We start from the raw sequence: 23,006 nt of genomic DNA, 5'->3' as shown, positions 1-23,006 counted from the left end.
ATTTTCTAACTAGTCTGTAAAGTATGTTTGAATCTTGTTAGTCTGTGCTGTTTACTCTGTAGTTACATCAATAACAAATAAAAAGAGAACTATATTTAGTAATTAAATCTTTATAATTCCGTATTATTAACATATATTAATTTCAGTGCAATGACAAACCTGAGTGAGACTAAAAAGGGTCCTATTTACGACCCAGGTTTCTGTAGATGCTGTGGCCAAATGAAGAAATGCCGACTATTAAATGTGGAATATGATCACAAGGGCCAAAAAGAGATTTATTCCGATTTATTTGTGGATTGTTTTGGTCTTTTAGTAAGTACGACTATAAATTAAATGTTATGAACAAATTAAGTCTCGTCTCGCTAAAGTTACATTTTAAGAAAAAGTTTTCTAGCTTAGTGTTTTGTTTATAAAAATAAAGTACAAAATGTAGATGTTAGGAAAAATAATGTTAAAGACAGATCTATCAGATACATATCAAGAAACAAGGCTAACGCTAGCAACAACACCTTTTAATAAAATGTGTCAACTTATAAATATAATTTCAGTTGTCTCAACTGGATGGTGATCCCAAAGAACGTCTGATTTGTGCGATGTGTGTATCACGATTGCGGGAAGCAAATAGTTTTCGAATACAGGTACTTAAGTGTGAAGAGAGGCTGCTTACGTTAAGGCTTAATGGTTAGTCTAGTTATACATTTTTTATTCATCAAGACAACTTTTGCAATGGCTTTCCTTAGTCCTGAATCTTGTGTCTGGAGAATGAAATCTAAAACATTTTGGTTGACAATTACTCATCGGCTATATTATTATTAGCAAAACTCTTTGTAAAACACACTTGTCTAAAATAAACCGGTTTTGTGTCGACTTAACACTTATAAACAACTTCAAAACGGCTTAGCTATTGCTATTACTTTGACATTATTTAACAATACATATTTAGAAAACATTCTAGAGCAAAGCATGTTTAAGGTAGGCTGTAATAAATAAAGTAACTATTTTCAGATTGTCATGATCTAAAACTTGATATAAAAGAGGAAGTAAATGAAATTACTCCGGATGATGAGGCAGTTATAGATGATAGCTATGGTAAGAATATTTATAAATACGGTTGGAAAAATTAAATTAACAGAGTTTCTTAGCTTGTGATTATGTATGGTTCAAAGTGAAATATATCTTAACTTTGATGTAATATTACTAAAACATGATTCAGTTAACTTATTACTTGGTAATTTAATCTCTTGAAATATGCATTAAGAAAGAAGACAATTCAATTTAAAAATAATGTTTTAAAATAATTGTAAAGTCTTCTAAAGGAAACAAAACCTGCGCACTTGCTTCCAAGCAATGAGTCAATACCAGTTGACTAGGCTCCTGAGTTTAATCCGTAGATGTTGTATGTATATTCAAGTGATTCAGGATTAGATGAAGGTGCACATTTCTGATATTGCTAGTACATCTAATATATACAATTCTCGTGTTGCGGTGTTTGTAGTTAAACTCCTCTGAAACGGCTTGACCGATTCTCATAAAATTTTGCATATTGGGTATGTCTGAGAATGGGACAACATCTATTTTTCATCCTCCTAAATGTTAAGGGTAGTCCACCCCTAGATCATTTTTTTTATGATACAGCATTAAAAATACATAGAACCCCTAATTTTCACCCCTCTATGATCAACCCCTATTTTTTATTATAAATGATAACCATGGCAAAACGACGTTTACCGGATCAGCTAGTTGTATTTTATATAAATTTGTTGTTGTTATAATTGGTGTATTAACCAATTACAGATATAGAACCAGAAGTTCCTGTGAAGAAGAAAAAAAGTCTCAAAAAGAAAAGACATAAAGACAATAAAGAAGATGTTTCAAAAGAGATAGACATACATACAATGGAGGAGTTGCAGTATGCTGGTGAGTTCAGGTTTTTTTTCTTGTTAAAAAAGCATTTTCAGTAATGTTTTTCTCAGGCAAACTTGAGTTTGTCTCCAGATTTATATCAACAACTATATCAAATCAAACAATTATTCAGTAATATGAACCAATTATAAGTGTCTCTTTTTTCTAAGTAAATCTTATAAATAAAATTCTCGTGTCACAATGTTAGTTACCATACTCCTCCGAAACGGCTTGACCAATTTTTATCAAATTTTATATGCATATTCAGTAGGTCTGAGAATCGGCTACTATCAATTTTTCATACCCCGAAGTGATAAGGGTTGTCCACCCCTAACATTTTATTTAAATTTTTATGGACGACATTTTTATTTTTTTATAATGTGCCATTAGACATTACATACAACCCTAAATTTTCACCCCTATTTTTTGTTATAGTAGATAGTTATTTTTATTGAATTAAAAAATGTTTCCTAGAAATATAATAGGTACATGGCAAAACAATGTTTGCCGGGTCAGCTAGTAGGTAAAGAATAATTGACTTAGGTTACAGAACTAAGTTTCGAAATATGCTGTTGAAATGTTTGGCTTATATTGTTTCAGATCCGCCACCAGAGAAAGAATCAAAATCACAGGACTATGATAAGTTAATAGACAATATTGTTACCATTGTTGAAAATTCATATGTATGTCCGTTTGATACATCTTTCAGTGACTACTTTTGTATGTATTGCAGAGTAGTTTTTACAAATCCAAATAAACTACGCGAACATACATTGACACACAATCCAAAGACATTCAAAGAAATTGTTACAAACTACTCTATGAATAAAAAGATTCAAATTGATATTGACAGAATTGACTGTCGTCTGTGCTCTGAAGTGATAAGTGACATTGACGTTTTCAAAAGCCACATCACGTCACACGGAATGACAATACACAGTATAGAAGATGATTTCCTGAAGTTCAAATTGAAATTAGACAATCTGTGCTGTCTCGAATGTGGCAAGACGTTTGGTTTTTTTCACGCGTTGAAAAAGCACATGGCGGAACATTTTGGCACTTGTATTTGTGATGTATGCGGCGCGCATTATTTTGAGGAGAGAATGTTAATTTTACACCAAAAAACACATCAACGTGTAGATGAAGTTTTCAATTGTAAAGAGTGCGGGAAGAATTTTAAATCGAAATATACAAGATATATACATATAGCACGCACTCACAAAAAGGAGTCTGCGTACCAGTGTCGTAAATGCGACGAAGTGTTTTTCTCATATACATTAAGATATCGGCATATGATTGATTATCATGGCGAAGAAAGATTATTTAAGTGCGATCAATGTGACAGGTCTTATGACAGTAGGAAGTCCCTAAGAGAGCATATTAGACGGACGCATTTAAAAATATTAAGACACGCCTGCATGATGTGCGACAAACTATTCTATTTACCGTCAAGGTTAAAAGAACACGTCATGACAAGCCATACTGGCGAACGGAATTTTCGGTGTGAATTTTGTGGGAAAAGTTATCCTAGATTAAGGGGCCTGAAAGTGCACGTGCAAAGTGCGCACGGCACAGAGAAAAAACATAAATGTATGCTGTGCAATGCTGCGTTTACGAAGAGTTTTTATTTAAAAAGTCATGTTAAGCGGCAACACGGCGGTATGGATGGTGACAGCGAGCCATTTTTGACACCTGTCAGTTAATGATACTGGCTTTTGATTAAGTACCTTTTAATATTATACAATATACACGTGAGCAATAAAGTCGTAGAGTATTCTTGAGAAATATATAGTATGAAAATTAAATTTGTTTCTTTTTATATAAGAGCTTATATCTTACTGTACTTTGGATTCAGAACTATTTCAAGTGTACAGTTATAACACTCAGTATGTTCACAAATTTTACATGCGCTGAATAATAGCGGGAGAACGAAGAGCAGCAGCAGAGACTGTGAAGGTCGTGTACAAGCACATCAAATAACAATGCTTTGTACATATGAAATCATTTATCAAGGCGTAATTGACTGAATAATGAATTAAATATTAGATGAGAAATGTTTTTTCCTGTAGCATTTTAATGCGATGATTTTTTTCTTATTTCAATATATTTATGGTGGTTTTTAGTTTTATTGCTGTTGATTTATATAGAGTACTAGCAAACTCGGCGAACTCCGTTTCGCCACCAGATGGCTTCGGTTTATGTAACATTTCGTTTGGTGATCCCGCTTTTCTGTTGAAATGTTTTCTGAATTTTCTTTGCCATAAACCTCACGGAGCCCGAGACCTTTCCAACGAATGCAAAACCCTGGAAATCGGTTCGTGCGTTCTGGAGTTATAGCGTCAGGAAGGAAAACCCGACTTATTTTTATATAGTAGATATTATTTTAGTAGTCTGTATCGATGTATGTTTAAATATAGTAGGTGGATTATTTATTGACAGCTGACATTGATTCAATTTTTATGTATTCCTGTGTTGACTGTTGACCTGTCAGTTAACAATTCTAACAACTTTTCACAGTTCTGAGTTCACTGTACTTTCTCACGGCTGCTATTGCATTTTTCAACTAAAACAATTAATGTTTTGAAAACCTTTTTCGTTTTTATTATTCAATTATAAATGTAGTGGTTTAAGGATATCAATATGAGTGCAAAAAAGGGCAAGGGACCCGTAATCGACTCGGGCATATGTCGTTGTTGCGGATCAATGAAGAAATGTAGAGTTCTAAACGTTGAATATAATAGTTTTGGGAAGAATGAGGTGTATTCTGATATGATTATGGATTGCTTTGGCTTATTAGTGAGTTACCTTTGAAGTATTAACTATATATACTATACTTATTATAATGCTTATTAATAAAGCTATTAATAAAGCTCTCTAGGGCATGTGCCAAACTATTTTGGAATTGATTTCTATTACAAACAAAATTCATATAATATTTTTTACTTAAAGCTCCTATTTTTCTCAGAATAAATTGAAAGTTCTACTACTGCTCGAATAAAAAAAAAGGGGATAATTATTCTTATTGCTTATATTATGAATAAAAAATATTATTTTTCTGTTTAAATATTTGTAGAATGAAAATTTCTAGTAAATTGACTACTAATACTATTATATATTTTTTGAGATTGGATAAAAAGAATTTAACACAAAATCTATGTTAACCCTTTTATAAAACTCACTTAACTATAACATACTTCTGCCATAAAAGTACCAAATAAAGAATATGAACATATAGAAATATACATTAAAGCTAAAACCTTGTTAGTATTATATACATAATATGCATCCATACAATTTCCTCATTTAATATATGATAATCTTTCAGTTATCGCAGCTTGACAGTGTAATGTCTGATCGTCTTGTTTGTGCGGTTTGTGTACATCGAATAAGAGATGCATGTGATTTCCGACAACAAATACTTAAATGTGAAGAGGCATTTTTACGGGCAAAGATTTATGATGCTGAAGATGCTGGTAAGATTCTAATACCTCTAAATTAAGACTGTATTAATTAAAATATTTTAGACTGTTGAAAAACATAATATTTTAAAAGATAAAGGTTATCACTTTCTAGTTAAGTATTTATCTTTTCAATTTATGTGGTGGTGATGGAAACTAAAAGTTTGTAATACTGTTAAACATTGGTAAAGTTACTTTTAGTTAAGTGCTGCAGATTTAATATATAAGAAACAATATCATTATTATTACTGTAAATTTATTCTAGTTTTTAAATTTAATACTGCAATAATTTTGTCATGATCGTAGAGCAATGTCGGATTTGAAAAAAATCCTAAATCTACTTTTTATCATATTTGAATTTACTAAATATTACGGCTACATTTAAAAAAGTAATTGCTTTTTAAATTTCAAATTAATAATTCGGTAAAGTGATGGATTTGATAGACGCTCATTGATTTTTCTAGAAAACTGTGTAATTTAATTTAATTATTTTTATTTTGCTTCATAAGAAACCCTACTATTTGGTTGTATGCCAATTTTCATAATTACAGAATATGAATTAAAAAAACTTTAGAGGTGTCAAGGGACACCCGGATGGAACGAAATTCCTTTCGATTATATGATGATGATATTTATATGTTAATTGGTATCATAACAGTATGATACATTTTCTCAACACCAATCTTACGACGAAAAAAAGAGCCAACATCACGAGGTGTTCCCAGGCGGTCACCCATCCAAGTACTGACCTCGCCCGACGTTGCTTAACGTCGGTGATTGGACGAGAACCGGTGTATTCAACGTGGTATGGACGTTGGCGATAGTTAAATCGAAAATGTAAAATATAACAACTATAGCAAAAAGTGTCGTTACAACTTTTGGTCTTAATTTATTCCGTCTAGCCCTCTTTCGCAACGCTCGATAACTTCGTTCCAACAAGACTAATTTAGTTAAGTGATTCCAAAAATAATTTTCATTTCTTATCCCTACAAAAAAAAGCCAACATCACGAGATGTTCTCAGGCGGTCACCCATCTAAGTACTGACCTCGCCCGACGTTGCTTAACTTCGGTGATCGGACGAGAACCGGTGTATTACAATAGCAAATAGCAAAAAAGTGTCGTGACAACTTTTCGTAAGAATTTTTTCCGTCAAGCCCCCTTTCACAACGCGCGATAAGGAACTTCGTTCCAAAAGCTATGACAAAAAATTAAACATGATTATACTATTTTGAAATGGCTGCCCTGTAAAGTTTACTATTCGTCAGATCCGTCTCTTCTACGACTATGACTATTTAATAAATATTATTAATATATCTAAGGGTCGATTCGACCAAACTTCAATTTATACACGAGTAACTATACCAAGAATAATCTATTCCATGATTTTAATCTGGAGTAAATCCATAGTCGTTTGTCCACGTAATCCATAGTATAATTGTGCTAGGAATAACAATACGCGAATAGCAACAGAATGGTGAACGAAAATAAAACTCGGCAAATAAATGTTGTTCTACAACGGGACAGTGTAAGAGCATATATCATGTCTACCCGATTTTGCCGTATTATAGTGTGAAAAAGTAGCTTTTAACAGGTGTCAAACGACAAAAAAAAGTTTTTATTTGTTGTTTGTTTGAGGCTTTCGTCTAAAAAGGAACTTCTGTTGAGTCTAGTTGAATTTCATTCTAATATTATAGAAAATAAAAAATCTAAAAATAAATAAATAAATAATATTTTTTTTAAACGCTTCATTATACAATGCCAGACTATTAATTTAGTGCGTTGCGTTGACTTGAAATTAAAACACAGAATACATATTTGTGAAATGACAGAAATCAGCTGATTGGACTGACTGACGCCATTAAATTATTCTAGGAATAGTAGACCAGTCATTATAGACATTCGAAATCGAAAATTTGATAATAATTCCAAAAGTTTTCAAACTTCGGTCAAGTGAATGGTACATTGGGACGACAATAAATCTCATTTTGCAACCTTGTCCGCAGTCCGGAACATTGTTAAAATTGCAATTAAATTAATTTTTGCTGTATGGTCGTGAAAAAAATTCCAAAAGTTCTGCAAACTTGGGGAAGTTTTCGATATAATATTTCATATCACGTATAAAATTTGCAACCAACCTAAGTGTACGGAACATTTTTTGTTATTTATTTTATTTTCGATATATCTGTCAAATTTGCAGAACTTTTGGAATTTTTTTCACGACCAAAACTTATTTTTAACAATGTTCCGGACCGCAGAGCAGGTTGCAAAATTTTATAGTTTGTTTTAATACCACTCCCGACCTTACATCAAAATTTGAAAACTTTTGGAATTATAATGAATTAATTGTCTTGACTGACTGGACTATAGCTGTTATTCCGTGCGAAACGGCGGTATAGTAGCAATTCCCGAATAGGCCCACTATTCTTAGAATTTGTAGTTGGTAACACGTAAAATTGATTTACTCTCGATTAACTGCCGATTTATTCTAAGATTAAGATTTACTCTTGTTTGGTCGAATCGACCCTAAGTAACTTACTAAATTATATATATTTCTAAACACTATATGTAATAAACCACACTAGTCTAGTTAAGTGTGTACATATGTTTAAGTATTTATAATTTCAGACACTTAAATCATATTCACTTCTTGCTGTGTCCATTTTCCTTTGTGTGCAATTACTAATATGTCAATAAAACCTACAAAGTTTACATGCTAAAAACAAACAAAGTAACTACTCATTATTTTCTTCTACTTATAGAACCATTGGAGCCGCCAAAATTGGAGGTCAAGACTGAACATTTAGAAGAAGATGATAGATCTCCATCACCAACATTGGACATTGAAGATATACCTCTCAGTGAGTATAAGACATGGATTTGTAATGCAACAAAACAAATAAAAACATTTTTTTTTATATATAAGTCTTTATCTTGCATTCAGCTAGACTATGAGCAGATGTGTTGAGAGCTCTTAGGCGTTCAGAGCAAAATCTCCATCGAGACTGCTCCTCTCTTTTAACCGTGTCTATCAAGACTTAGGATTTGTCGCCTTTTAAGCCTATTTATTAGGTTACTGGATGCATTTCTTTTTTTGTATTATATATTCCAGGTCTTGATCTCCTCTTTGACAGTCCTGATTTTGAGGCGCTCATGAATCTCCGATGTTTTTATAAACCACGGACAGTTGGATATTTGTTTCAAGATGTATTTTTTTTTTTAAACTTAATAAAACATATAACTTTTATTAATTAAGAGCAGTGGCTTCAGTATGCAACTCTCATTTAGAGAGAAGAGAACCCCGGCTATGCACCAATGCACTTTCTATGTGCACATATAACACTTGCTGATACAGTAAGGGGTCATTCAAGTATAACATAAGCAGATTTACTACATTATCCCCCCTCCCCCTTCCTCTTGTCCAGAAAAAGTAAGCAAAACTCTCAAAAACAATAGTACATAAATAAACATATTAATTATTTGTAGGAATCCTCGAAAATGCATTTCGTTTTCAAGCATAGACAATGTGTGGATAATATGTGTAAATAATTACTAATAATAATAATTTATTTTTTGCAAGAATATGGTACAAAAATGTGTTAGGTGGTACAATCGTAAGTTCGCATATTCTGCCACACACAATGGCGCGCAAATTTGTCTTAAGGAATTTTACATTTTACATTATTAGTCAAAGTCAATTCTTATATTATTTGTATCGTACATATCATATGTTATTAAATTTATATCAACTAGTGTCTCACGCAAATAATCATTTATTGAATAGTACATTTTTTCCAAAAGTTACACACCAAGTCGCTTTTTAAAGACTCTAGTCGGAATTTTAATTATTTTGGTAAATTATTGTAAACCTTGATTGCCATACAAAAGGTGTTTTCCCGAAACAGTTCCAGATTGATTTTTGTCACAGCCAATTTCTCCCCATGTCTACTTCTTACTTCGACTTACTGATGATGTAATCACCAAACAAAAAAATCAAAGGACGGCTCATTGGTCTAGTGGTTAGTACCCCTGACTACGAATCCATGGGTCCCGGGTTCGATCCCCGGCTGAGACAAACATCGATGTGATGAGCATTTGGTGTTGTGCTTAGGTCTTGGGTGTTTAAATATGTATGTATATGTCTATCTATCTATAATATGTATGTTTATCCGTTGCCTAGTACCCATAACGCAAGCTTCATCAGCATAGCATGGGACTAGGTCAATTGGTGTGAAATGTAAAAAAAAAGCCCCCCCCCCCCTCTTAGTGTTTACGTAATAAAAACATAGTGATGAAACAGGCATGTCTTAAACCCAAGAAAAAACTTGGCGTGTCAGACGTACCTACTAAAACTGCTCTTATATAAAGTGAAAATAATCATTAAATAAATTTCAGGTGATATTAAAAAAGAAATGAATCCGTTATCCGTCAAGCCGGAAGCAAAAGTTGAGGAAATAAAGGATGTTAAAATACCACCCGTGCCCCCGAAGCCAAAAATAATTAAGAAGAAATGTCTTCCTCAACCTAGTAAGTATAATTTAAATAACAATTTTTTTAAATGTATATACAATATTATTGGAACGAAGTTCCTTACGGCAGGCTTGGAGGAGATAGAGAAATAAATAATAGTTAAAAAAAACTAAAAAACACGCTTTTAAAGCACATCAAACTAAAAAATGAAAACTAATTCCTAATTTAGGCTGAAAATGGTAATGAACAAAAAATACTGGTATTATTGTGAAAAAGCGTGGGGCGCTCTGTGCCATATTTTTCGTCTATAGAGCAACCCACGCTTTTATTTATTTTTTAGTTAAATTTTTTTTACTTTTTTTTTCGGATTATTGCATTGTCATCGATCTTTGACAGGTGCGCAAAATTTGAATAAAATCTCTCCGTTTAAAGTGGGTCAAAATCGAGTCCGAATGAGTCGGTTACATACATACATACAGATGAAAAATATGGCACAGAGTATATTTTTTATTTTTTTTTAATTACATATTATTTATTTATTAATAAATTTTTTTTTTTTTGATTATTGCATTGTCATCGATCTTTGACAGGTGCGCAAAATTTGAATAAAATCTCTCCGTTTAAAGTGGGTCAAAATCGAGTCCGAATGAGTCGGTTACATACATACATACAGGTGAAAAATATGGCACAGAGTATATTTTTTAGTTTTTTTAAATTACATATTATTTATTTATTAATATTTTTTTTTTTTGGATTATTGCATTGTCATCGATCTTTGACAGGTGCGCAAAATTTGAATAAAATCTGTCCGTTTAAAGTGGGTCAAAATCGAGTCCGAATGAGTCGGTTACATACATACATACAGATGAAAAATATGGCACAGAGTATATTTTTTATTTTTTTTTAATTACATATTATTTATTTATTAATAAATTTTTTTTTTTTTGATTATTGCATTGTCATCGATCTTTGACAGGTGCGCAAAATTTGAATAAAATCTGTCCGTTTAAAGTGGGTCAAAATCGTGTCCGAAGGATTCGGTTACATACATACATACATACAGGTGAAGCTAATATAAAACGTGTAAAAATGTACCTTTAATTTCAGAACTGCCCATGTCGATGTTACAACAGAAAATTCGAGAACAAGATCCATCTTACACATCCAAATCAAACATATACACAATAGTTGAGAACTCCTTCGCTTGCCCCTTCAGATGCCGACACAATAACCTGTTATGCTACTACTGTGCTGAAACATTCACCGATCCAGAACTACTAAGAAATCATACAGTATCACACAAAACAAAGAATTTTTTCATGTCGGAGAGGAATTCCACCCTCAAACTTGATGTTACAAGAATTGATTGCCGACTTTGTCCAACCAAGATCAATAGCTTGGATGATTTCAAGCACCATATATCAAGTGTACACTCCAAGAAGTTTTACTTCAATGCAAAGGACAACATCCTTCCATTCCGGTTGCTCAAGGAGGACACCAAATGTGCCATATGTGACCGTACATTCCCCTACTTCCATGCCCTAAATAGACACATGAATGAACATTACAACAATTATGTGTGTGAATTGTGTGGTTTGGGGTTTGTGGACCGGGCCAGGTTTCTTGTGCATCAACAGAGACATGAAAAAGCAAGTGTACCGTGTGAGATTTGTGGTAAAGTGTTTAGAATGGTCAGTTATAAGGAAGTGCATGTCGATAGAGTTCATAATAAAAGGGGCAGGGTTTATTGTCCTAAGTGTGATGTGACGTTTATGAGTTATCAGCAGAAGTTGAAACATTTAGTGCTAGTTCATGGTGAGGAACCGTTGTCCTTTCCATGTAATTTGTGTGATCGAGTGTTTGATACAAGACGGATGTTCACAATACATAAGAGGAAGGTGCATTTGAAGGATTTCAGGTGAGTTCCAAATAATTAATACAGTTTATATAGGTTTCTCTGTTATCCCATGCTAAATAAGAGAATATCAGTTAATTAATAAAAAAAACACTACCCTCATTTTTGTCAATGTCAGAAATTATTTCACACAAATTACTGAACTACGTCATATTTTCTAGTTGATAATCTTGCTGTTATTGGATTAACCCAGGACTAGAAGTTATACTTCATCTGGATGATCTAGAGGTGGTTAAAATTTTATTTTAACATTTTAAAGCTATTGCATAGATTTTATCACGGTCTTTAAGCGTGGCGACCGAATCAAGAAATTCCGTAACAAAAAAAAAATAACACACGATGACGTAATATAGGTGCGGCCAATACGCGTTAGAGCGGGACAGAACGCATACTGCGTCTCACATCTATCTGACGAGATCGGTGACGTAGCGTAAGCGCGGCCGGTGCACCCAGTACGCGTTAGAGTGAGACAGACTATATAGGCGTGTTAGTCTGAGTCTGGTAGAGTGGTAGATTGAATTAATATAAAAAAATAATACTACATAAATAAATAAATCATTATAATTGCATAAGTTGATAAAAAAATGCTATGCAATAGCTTTACCGCGGCAGTCCCCGTTTTTGTTATAATTATAAATAGATTTTATTTTAACCCACTCATATTTTAGCTTTAGTTCTTGTGGTAAGGAAATGCTTAAGACTTGGTCTATGGGTCTAATACTCCAAAAGAGTCCAAGGCTCTACTCTTACTTAGAAAAAAGGAAGGAAGAGATCGCTCGAAAGCGATAAGGTCGCCAGTTGCTCTCCTTTTTATTTAATTATGTCAATTGTTGTTGTATTAATAATAATAATAATCATAAAAAATATTGGTTGTTTGTAAAGTAGGTTTACGATCGAGATGTTTACGTGATAACGTCTTATTGGTGATATAAGTTTTTGGGAAGTAAGGAATTAATGAAGATAACAATTTTTTCAAATTTTAAATTACATCTATCGTTTTATTCACACTTTTGATGATAAATTTCGGGTGTAAAATGACAAGTTTATTTATTCGACTATGATATACATTTTTCTTCATACATTCACGGAATGACTGGCAGCGCTCGAGATGAGACGGGTGATCGGTCCGTCTCTCTCTCGTTATACCTGCGATCGCGCTCGTGAGGTTTTGGTGTGACACAAGTTTCTGTCCATGTCACCCGACTAAAACGATTTTAAAGACGTTATCACGTCAAAAAACCCTTAAAACAAGCAATTTCTTTAAATCAAGAAAAGCGCTAAAAAATATCTACCTCATAGTTATGTATTAAATTTTTTTCAGATATGAATGCCAATGTTGTGGCCAGAAATTCTTCACTCGATCAGCACTCAACAATCATATGCCGGTACACACCGGCGAAAGGAACTTTAAATGCAAATTTTGTGACAAGTCCTACCCTCGTTTGAAGACTTTGAAAGATCACATACGAATACATACGAATGACAGAAGATATAGATGCCATATATGTGGGCAAGCGTTTATCCAGAATTGCAGCTTGAAGGGACATTTGAAAAGCCAACATCCGGAGTATACATAGTTTTAGACCATTTAGTATGGGAATTATTACGTAACGCAATTTTTGGAGATTATTGCCCCCCCCCCCCATGTAACTCGCCGTAACGTTTTTCAGTACACAAGTATAGTAAAACGTTTCGTGACCACCTAGTGACTCCTTAGTTACTATTATGTGGTGTAAGTCGAAAATATTATTAAAAATAACGCGTAATTCAATCCCCGCCCCGCAACGTAACGTTTTACAAAAGGATACCCCCTCCCTCCCCCCCCCCAAATTCGTTACGTAATACTTGAACGCTCCCTTACACGTTGTATATATCCCACTAATGCCCATAGGCCTCCTCTCTTAGGCGAAAGGGAATGGTCTGTAGTCCCCACACTTGCCCATTGCGTATTGGAGACTTCACATTCTTCCATAGAACATAATATCTCTTGGGCAGGGGCCTTTGGGTCAGGGGCTCGTGGCATTTTGCCAGCCCTGCCCCCTATTGTTACGCCACTGCCGTTGTGCGTAGAGTCCTGGCTAACTAAGCCTAGCTTTCCAGGACTACCGCCATTTAGTATAGAATTGAGATATTTGCGACAGATTTACGCCCGAACCCAATAACTCAATACATAATCCACCATCTGAGATAGTAATCTTAATCCAAATGTTACTAGTGTACCAATAACCAATCGACGGATTGTAATAGCCATCTGTCGATACAAGCTATGCATGGGAGGTCGTATCGGTGTCTGCGGGTAGACCTTTGTATGAAAATGACAGTTGACGAAAGCTCGATTTCAACAGTTAATTATTTTAACTAACACCAGTTTTTTAAATAATTAAAAAATGTGTTTGTTATGTTTTAAACATACACATGTATATTTTAATGTTATTTGTACGGTTTTATTTAATTTATTTGGTTTACAATGATCATCAAATATGAGTGAAAACTCGGTAAAATGGAAGCAACAATGTACACTTATGAACGTCAATAAAGAAATACATATTAAATGGTAAATGCTTATAATTGTGGTGATTGAAACAATTTTCGATGTTTTGACATCGATGTTTTTTTTTTTGTTTTTTTTTAATGGCTTTGGCACGGTTTGTGCATTAGCCAGCGTCAAGTATAAGTTTAACATCGATGTTGCTATATGAAAAATATCGTAACGTCGATGTTAACTCACGGCCAATGCAATTTACGAAACAAATGATGTCTTCTATGAACGCATCCACAAATCAGGTTTATTAAAATTTTGAACGCGTATTCATTCTTTGCGCCTAGGTCGTTCCCTTCGTAGTCTCGCTCGCTCTTTCTCACACTTCACTACTCTTTATCAACAAAGAAATATATTAATAGGTTCTTCTTTATTAAAATTACTTTTCATGTCAGTAATATTGGAATATGTAAGAATTTGTTTTGTTTCTTAATAAATTTGGAAACATTTCACTGTAATTTATTTCTTTGTCAATTATTAATGCAAAAATCATTCAGTTTATATCGAACATCGATGTTTTTCTAACATCGATCATCTTTACTCTATGCCAGGTCAGATTACATCAGGATGTGTTGTGACATGCCGGTTCTTTTACTAGGAACAAATGTTAATTTTTCCAATCCAGGATTAAGAGGCGCATACGCAGAAAAAACACCGCTCTCTTTTTTATAATATTATTTATTAACATTCTAAAAGCTAATATCTAGAATATAAGCAACGCCAGTTTATATTAATGTTTAAGATTGATAATAAAAAACAATTGAAAATAAAAGTTTTGTTTTTATTTTACATATAACCTACTTTCCAACAACATATTTAACAAAAAAAGTTCGCACGCACAAAGTACACATGTCAGAAGTGAAACTTTGGCAAACTAATTTTTAAGTATTGTTCATATTTGTACAAATCTAAAACTTTGGATTTCCGAGACTTGGGAGGGAAAAAGGAAGATATGTTAGGAATTTAATGAATTTAATTGTCATTAAAATATTAAGTGTCGGAATCTAATTTTAATTTATTTCTTCTATAATAAAAACACGTGGCATTTTAATTTACAATTCGTCATTTGAGATTTCAATAAATTATTTTGCATAAAGTATAAAATACTAATATTTTATAAATTCCCTACGAAATTTTAATTTTAAAATAGAATTTCTATTAGGTAATTCACCCTTCTGACTCTCTCTCAATCTCTCTCTCCCTTTTCTTCGACAAAAAACGCTGCACATCTTCGTGACGTTCCGTAAAAATTTTACCCTCATGCGCCTAAAGAAGTTTCACTTCAATACATCAGGTAATCACAGTTATTATGAAACTGTATAGATATATCCTAAAATAGCCCGCATAAATGCTATATCAGTAAAAATCATCTCAGTTCATACTCAGTTTAATTTTAATAAACTTCAAGATTTGAACTCAATTTTTGGAGATTATTGACCCCCCCCCCATGTAACGCGCCGTAACGTTTATCTGTACCCAAGTACAGTAAAACGTTTCTCGACCACCTGGTGACTCTTTATACCTAATAGTTACCATTATGTGGTGTAAAGTACTGGAACGTCAAAAATAATATAAACAATAACGGCTTAATTCAATCCCCGCCCCGCATCGTTTTACAAAAGGACCCCTCCCCCCAAAATTCGTTACGTAATACTTGAACGCTTCCTTAGTGTTCTATAAGGTTTTGACACTGTTCGTGTGTCCGAGATACCGCACTTGCACTTATATTCACTACAGTAGGTATATTATTAAAGGTTTAGTTCTCTTTAGCGGTCTTATTCCTGTTGTGTCAAGAAGTTGGTAAGTGACCAATAAAATACATTTGTTTGGTACCGTATTTGCTTTGTAATCATTTGTTTTCTTTAAAAGGCAAGCAATGATCCGCCTTTTGTGCATCAAGAATGTCGGTACCCTCACGATGTTTTCCTTCACGTACGAGCGAGTGGTACGCACATATATAAATAAATTATAAAGAAATTTTGGTACGAGACATCCAATTATTGGATAGATTATAAAATAAAGGGGGGGGGGGACACACGACTTTAAAGGGGAGGGTAGAATAGGAAGAAAACCTACAAAATTCAGTTGATAATCAAGGCAAGACTACCCGTTATTCATAGAAACGAAATTGCAGGATTAACTATATCCGTCTCTTTCGAAAAATTTAGCAACGGGACTACCATAAATCATACTTTTATTTCTAGAGCTGTTAAATGTGTCAAACGTCACGAATTACGTTTGACACATATGACAGTACTCAAGGTTGTGGCATTGGAATAAAAAAACAGTTTTAAATACTTTAAGTCGTTTACTTAATAACAATTATAAGATACACTGTACATAGTTGATATTTAAATATACAAATAAATTAAATATAATATAAAAATGACATGACAATTGTCATAATTGACGTTTGTAAAAAAAAGATATAACCTAAAATTTCATAGTGAGATCAACAATTTGACAGTTTTATTTTATATAAACGCATCATAGACGTATGACTTTGTCTTCTTTACGATCCTTTAACGAAAGTTAAGAAAGCAGGTGATCAGGCTTCCGTGTCCAACACAAACAGGCTCCCAGAGAATCGAACAGCACGAAGACGGTGTCATTAAACGCGTTTTAATGTGCTAAAACCGTTTTCAATACATTCAATTTTTTGTAAAAATTCAGTTCCATTAATTTTAAACTACCCTCATATATCGAGTTTTCATTTTAATTTACTGGTTTTTGGCGAACATTTTTTTCAGTGTCACATCCGAAACAAATATTATTTATCTAGGAATCGAATCAAAGACAATTAAGGTGTAACAAAAACAATCTTAGAATACACAATACATCTAAAAAGCTCAATTTCAGACAAGCAATTATTTAAAAAAAGTTGAGGGTACTTAAAAAAATCATAATATTAAGCCCTGAATGCGTTTATATTTCAAAGTATTGGAGAAATAGTTTTTTATAGAACAAACAAACTCATGTGATATTAACTAATATGCCCATGGACACATTGCGTTCGCGTAACCGTCCTTTTAATAAGTGGCTCAATATTGAATGTTATATAAATTTCAAACTACCCTCCTAATTAGAAGTATGAGACCTCATATGTTGCTGCAAAGATTGCAACCTAGGATAACATTTCTCACAGAAATCGCATCGAAAATTTTTATCACCCGTATGGGTTGCCATGTGTTCTTTTAACCGTGAGGGTAGATAAAAACGTTGGTCACACATATCGCACTGATGTCTGAACACCTTCAAATGATTCCTTCTATGATGCTCCATTAACGTCTTCCGCCTATTGTACACCTTATCGCACAATTTACATGGGAACGTCCGACTGTCACCGTGGACTTCGATCAAATGACGATTACGCAGCGCGTACGACAGGAAGCAAGCCTCGCACTTGTAACAATTGACGGTAGGCTTTTTCTCGTGTACCGTCGCTATATGAAGACGCTTGCTGTATTTGGATTTTAAGTTTTTCCCGCAAATCTCGCACGGAAAATTCATTTCCACTTTGAAATGTTTGTTTATGTGCGTTCTGAGGGACGCCTTTTCGAGGAAACACGCCCCACACATATCACAAGTGAACGTACCGAAGTGTGTGATCATGTGTTTGGTTAATGAATCGAAGTATGGGAACACGCTATTACACTCAGTACAGGTCAAATTGTTCAATGTAAGACGGAACTTTAAAAACTCATTTTTGACAGGAAACAATTTTAATTTGTGTGTGTCGGTTATGTGTTGTTTGAATGTGTCTAGGTTGTCGATTTTTTGATCGCACAGTCGACAATCGATGCGGGTGATGTCGATTTTTGGAATTTTTTTATTTTCGATGGATAGCTTGAAGAGTTCTTTGGGGTTGTGTGATAGTGTGTGTTCCCGGAGTTCCTCGGGGTTTGTGAACTGATCTCTGCAGTAATAGCAGTAGTAAATGCTAATTCGGTTTCTAAACGGACATATGTAGGAATTATTTACTATAGTTATTGTGTTTTCGTACGCCATTTCTTGTTCGTCATGATCTGGTTCGGCTACTTTCTTCTTTGATACTGAAAATTTATAATAATTTATTGATTGCATGAATATGGTACAAAAATGTGTATGGTACAATAATAAGTTCGCATATTCTGCCACACACAATGGCGCGCAAATTTGTCGTTAAGGTTTTTTAAATTATTAGTCAAAGTCAATTCTTATATTATTTGTATCGTACATGATATGTAAGAACAAATAATATATATATATGTTTATTTGTAGCTTATTTGAATTCATCCAGTTGATGGCGTCGTCTAGAGATTTAACTAAGAATTGAAGAACCGGTTAGATGATATATCAAAAACCGAAAATTGATTTAAAAAAAGTGCGTGCGTACAAAGTACACATGTCAGAAGTAAAACTTCTTTGGCAAACTAATTTTTAAGTTTTGTTCATATTTATACAAATCTAAAACTTTAAATTTCCGAGATTTAGAGGGAGGGAAAAAAGAAGATATGCTAGGAATTTAATTGTCATAAAAATATCAGAAACACGTGGCATTTTAATTAACAATTCGTCATTTGAGATTTCAATAAATTATTTTACATAAAATATGAAATACTAATATTTCATAAATTCTCTTAACGAAATATTAATGTTAAAAATATAATTTCTATAAGGTAATTCGCCCCTTCTCACTCTCACTTTCTTTCTCTCAATCGCTCTCCCTTTTCTTCGACAAAAAACGCTGCACATCTTCGTGACGTTTTTAAAAAATTTACCCTCATGGGCCTAAAGAAGTTTCACTTCAAAAAAACTGTGGCACTACAACCGTTTTAGGTTTGGGCAATAAAAAGTGTCAATAAAAAGGCAAAAGGTGATCAGCCTGCTGTGCCTGACACTGTGACACACGCCATCGTGTTGGGTCTAAGGCAAGCCGGTTTCCTCACGATGTTTTCTTACGTATGAGCGAATGTTAAATGCGCACATAGAAAGTCCACAACACATACATCTTAATATATATAAATTACGTGTCACGTTGTTTGTCCGCTATGGACTCCTAAGCTACTGAACCGATTTCAATCAAATTTGCACACCGTGTGCAGTTTGATCTAACTTAAAAGATAGGATAGCTAACATCTCAATTTATACCCGCAATATTATTTTATTGCAAAATATTTGTTTATTATTTGGTATAGTCACAGTTCTAACAGATGGCGCTGTGTTGAAACCAACGTTTCACATAAGCTACAATTTAATAGCATAACCACCAAAAAAGCATGGTGGTCCCCTTGACTGTTGTTCTCCTACTGTTTCCCTTAAATAGTTTACTACTATGTAATATAACTAAAACCTTAGCCACAGCAACGCTTGGCCGGCCTGCTAGTATACATATAAAAATGTGTCAAACCCGATTTTCAGAATTTATTTCAGTTATTTAAATAAAATTTCGCGATCTAGATTATAAAGGGTGCAACCGGGATACGTTAATAGTTTTTCAATTTTAAGTTAAAATTATCAATGTATCCCGGTTGCACCCTTTATAATCTAGATCGCATACTACAACTATTAAAATTAATTTTATAAGTATCTATTGAATATTATTAAAAAAATTAAAAAAAAAATCATATCAAGTTGGTTGTTTCAAATACATACGCCACAGTGAAATAAAAATTCTTGAAAACAAAAAAAAACTGTCCAATACAAGGTAAAAAAAAATGCATAATAAAAATACCTTTTTTCGCGATGATTTTCATTTTTCCATATCTCTTTAATTTAGTTTTTGTAATTTTCTTCAGTTTCGTAATTTTCTTTATTTTCCCATTCTTCTTTGCTTGCGTTTTCTCAGTATCAACACACACTTCGGACTTCTTCTCCTCCTTGACAATACTGCTCGTATCTGGAATTAGAACAGTCCATTTTAATTTTTGCTTCTAATCTCCTTAAAGAAAATGATTTCCGTACGTCAAAACTGTATTAGATATTATGGGATAACAACTGCAGTAAAAGAAATGCAAAAGAAATATCTAAAATAAAAGCAGAAGTAACAAGAAGAGAAGCAGAAGTAACGAGGAGAGAAGCAGCAGTAACGAGGAGAGAAGCAGAAGTAACGAGGAGAGAAGCAGAAGTAACGAGGAGAGAAGCAGAAGTAACAAGAAGAGAAGCAGAAGTAACGAGGAGAGAAGCAGAAGTAACAAGAAGAGAAGCAGACGTAACGAGGAGAGACGCAGAAGTAACAAGAAGAGAAGCAGAAGTAACAGGAAGTGAATCAGAAGTCACAGGAGTAGGAGCAGAAGTAATAATACGAAAAAAAGTGCTTTAGAGTGCTGTCTTTTAAGAATTGGTACGCTTGCTCTTATCTTGTAATTATTTTGACTTGACGTCCGTTAAAGTTGGCTTATACAGTTTGGTTTATTTGAACTTACCACACAATGCCAACGGCAAATCATCGTTGCCATCATCACTGCTTGGTGCTTCTCCTTTTATTTCCACCGTTAAACTATCTGAAAAAACAACTTCTATAGAAGATTTCTGAGAGTAAAAACTAGAGATAACTATTATGATTAAAAAAAGTGAGCGGATGTGAGGAAATACATGCTTAGACCTAATAACCGACATATGCAAGCACTGAAAGCCACCTATTTGGCTATTAATAAAATTTATTAGGTAGCAGATACACATATCACAAGACTTAAGGGTAGTAGCACCATTGGCTTTTTTAATTCATAAAATATACCTTTGTTCTGCAGTCGGGCATTTAAAAATAGCTGCTCACACATCAGTACCTGCTCTCTAAAAGCACTTGCTTCACGAAGTCGACCAACACAAGTTGCACATATACAGTTGTCTTTGTTTTCTCCATCGAGATGTGACAGCTGGAATGTTTTAACAAATAAATTATTGCCAGTAAATAAATCCCTTATAAGCTTTTCAAGTTAGTCATTCTTAAGTTTCTCAAATGCCCATAAGGAGAAAAAATACTAATGAAGTTGTAAATTGTTTTAGTTACCTTACAATTTGCGTAAATTGTGTTAAACTTAAGACTCATAATCGGTCCGTTGTGCGTACAACAGACCGATTATGAGTCTAAGTGCGGAAACTAAGTCCACCAACCTTAACCTTAGAATTGTTGATGAATTTATGGTGTTTGACCTTACTTGAATAGCTTGAATAGTATTGCAGGAATTAAAATCTGAACTTAAAAATTAATAATTTTTATTTATAATCTAAATTTTAGAACATTGTCAGTGCTTCCTCAACTGGGTAGAAGAAGAAGAAAACCATTGATTAACACACATATTCACAGGAAACATTATAAAAATAAGACAAATTCATTGCAATAGTATATTAAACGTATGTGATGTCAATGCAGAATAATAACAAAAGACACAAATAATAATATTTAAACTTACACAATTGATCTCGTTGAAGAAACTAAATTATTCATGTATTTATCAAGCCCGGTTTTATACTTCACTGCGCTTAAGAAAATTAAGGTAGCAGAAACTGTGGAGCACAGCATATTGTAAAAACTGGACTAATAACAATATAACTTACTAGCAATCCAAAGACATCCATAAACATATCAGAATAAATCTCTTTGCCTCCTTTCCAATCGTATTCCGTGGTCAACACACGACAACGCTTAATAGAACGACAACAGCGGCAGAAAGCTGGATCTATAATAGGGCCTTTTACTTTACCAGACATTTTGTGAATTAACTAAGGCCAATCTGGAACATTGAAGGAAAATATTTGTATTAAGATTCACAGTATGAACAAATAAAGATTATAATAAGTCGGCTTAAAAATAAGAATCATGAATAATGTTCAAACCTAAATAACGCAAATAGAAAGTATGTAACTCGGGAATATCAGTTGCGGAATCTTAAAACCACGAGTCCTAACAGATTTGAGAACACCGGATTTTTAAAATATTGATTGAGCATATTTTATACATGTTTATTATTTATAAACAAAATCATAATACGTTAATCTAAAAGTAAAATTAAAAATATTTAGAACTTTCAATAATTTTTTTTTTTTTTTTTGGAGTTTATGGCCTGGTATAGAACTTTCAATAAAATATAAAACAAGCACAGACTCAACAAACAAAAACATAGAATTAGAATCTCGTATTTACCACAGACTATTCAAGTTACATCTGTCTAAATGTGTTATTTTTCCAGTAGAAGCTCTGGAGTCTAGACTACATATTTTTATAAGAAAGAGCTATGCTTATGAAACAAAGATAGTTTTAAACAGTATAAAAAAGTACTAACATCATTTTTATATGTGATCAACTTTTATCGAAATAACGTTTGTCTCAAATTGACGAAATCTTTCTTTTGTAGTTCTATTTGTTTACTTTGAACACAATAGAAATAACGAAATATAATTCTTAAATTAAGATGGATCGACTATTGCAATTTGCAATCTTTACCCCGGACTCTAGAACGTCACAGAAACTTAAATCTAGTTTCTAAAGATGTGAAACGATTTTTTCTGTATAAAATTTGACATATTAGACGGCGCTTTAAGGCCGATTTACATTATCTTAGTGTTTAGGAGAGTGCTTTAGTACAACTTGAAAGGCAAGTTCTTTAGCGTAGCGTTTACTAAAGCAAGTAGCGTTTACATGTTTCAACTAAAGTACTATCCTAAAGCACTCTCCTAAACACTAAGATAATGTAAATCGGCCTTTAACGAGATTGTGAATTGAAATACAAGTGTATTATTTTAGGG

The 23,006-nt window shown here is 33.3% G+C and overlaps 3 protein-coding genes and 1 non-coding gene across 5 annotated transcripts; 2 read left to right on the top strand and 2 right to left on the bottom strand.

The window, feature by feature from the left end:
- The first annotated feature begins 46 nt into the window (after window positions 1-46).
- LOC125058749 (zinc finger protein 77-like) lies at window positions 47-3,707 on the top strand. Its single transcript, XM_047662903.1, has 5 exons — window positions 47-312; window positions 549-681; window positions 1,006-1,089; window positions 1,795-1,917; window positions 2,503-3,707. The coding sequence occupies exons 1-5, from the start codon at window positions 151-153 to the stop codon at window positions 3,603-3,605; spliced, it is 1,605 nt and encodes a 534-aa protein (XP_047518859.1). The 5' UTR covers window positions 47-150; the 3' UTR covers window positions 3,606-3,707.
- Window positions 3,708-4,430: 723 nt separating this feature from the next.
- On the top strand, window positions 4,431-13,423 carry LOC125058750 (zinc finger protein 888-like). 2 transcript variants are annotated; one of them, XM_047662904.1, is made up of 7 exons: window positions 4,431-4,698; window positions 5,228-5,372; window positions 6,538-6,543; window positions 8,121-8,219; window positions 9,754-9,885; window positions 10,936-11,746; window positions 13,065-13,423. In XM_047662904.1, the coding sequence occupies exons 1-7, from the start codon at window positions 4,543-4,545 to the stop codon at window positions 13,318-13,320; spliced, it is 1,605 nt and encodes a 534-aa protein (XP_047518860.1). In that variant the 5' UTR covers window positions 4,431-4,542; the 3' UTR covers window positions 13,321-13,423. The 2 variants fall into 2 exon arrangements, with proteins under 2 accessions (XP_047518860.1, XP_047518861.1); XM_047662905.1 differs by lacking the exon at window positions 6,538-6,543 and having other exon boundaries at window positions 5,228-5,375.
- Window positions 6,061-6,179, bottom strand: LOC125058968. Its single transcript, XR_007118580.1, has one exon. It is a non-coding gene; the product is annotated as a 5S ribosomal RNA (ribosomal RNA).
- A 3,851-nt stretch (window positions 13,424-17,274) lies between the features above and the next one.
- On the bottom strand, window positions 17,275-22,289 carry LOC125058754 (zinc finger protein draculin-like). Its single transcript, XM_047662909.1, has 6 exons — window positions 22,098-22,289; window positions 21,819-21,994; window positions 20,998-21,136; window positions 20,687-20,764; window positions 19,996-20,160; window positions 17,275-18,334 (listed from the first exon to the last, which is right to left on the bottom strand). Exons 2-6 carry the CDS (start codon window positions 21,969-21,971, stop codon window positions 17,361-17,363), a joined length of 1,509 nt encoding a protein of 502 aa, XP_047518865.1. The 5' UTR covers window positions 21,972-21,994; window positions 22,098-22,289; the 3' UTR covers window positions 17,275-17,360.
- Window positions 22,290-23,006: the final 717 nt, after the last annotated feature.

This window comes from Pieris napi, chromosome 18, assembly GCF_905475465.1.
Source record: "Pieris napi chromosome 18, ilPieNapi1.2, whole genome shotgun sequence".
Taxonomy (NCBI): domain Eukaryota; kingdom Metazoa; phylum Arthropoda; class Insecta; order Lepidoptera; family Pieridae; genus Pieris; species Pieris napi.
Note: the sequence above shows the minus strand (reverse complement) of the source record. Positions and strands in the feature narration are given on the sequence as shown.

Bases quoted from the DNA above. Each gene is read 5' to 3' on its own strand.
- LOC125058750 (XM_047662904.1), top strand. From the start codon at position 4,543: ATGAGTGCAAAAAAGGGCAAGGGACCCGTAATCGACTCGGGCATATGT. The intron at 4,699-5,227 runs GTGAGTTACCTT...ATAATCTTTCAG, and splicing joins TGGATTGCTTTGGCTTATTA to TTATCGCAGCTTGACAGTGT. The intron at 9,886-10,935 runs GTAAGTATAATT...CTTTAATTTCAG, and splicing joins GAAATGTCTTCCTCAACCTA to AACTGCCCATGTCGATGTTA.
- LOC125058754 (XM_047662909.1), bottom strand. From the start codon at position 21,971: ATGTCTGGTAAAGTAAAAGGCCCTATTATAGATCCAGCTTTCTGCCGC. The intron at 20,161-20,686 runs GTAAGTTCAAAT...TTCTAATTCCAG, and splicing joins TTTGCCGTTGGCATTGTGTG to ATACGAGCAGTATTGTCAAG. The intron at 18,335-19,995 runs GTATTTTTATTA...ATAAATTTTCAG, and splicing joins GAAAATCATCGCGAAAAAAG to TATCAAAGAAGAAAGTAGCC.
- LOC125058749 (XM_047662903.1), top strand. From the start codon at position 151: ATGACAAACCTGAGTGAGACTAAAAAGGGTCCTATTTACGACCCAGGT. The intron at 682-1,005 runs GTTAGTCTAGTT...AACTATTTTCAG, and splicing joins GCTTACGTTAAGGCTTAATG to ATTGTCATGATCTAAAACTT. The intron at 1,090-1,794 runs GTAAGAATATTT...AACCAATTACAG, and splicing joins AGTTATAGATGATAGCTATG to ATATAGAACCAGAAGTTCCT.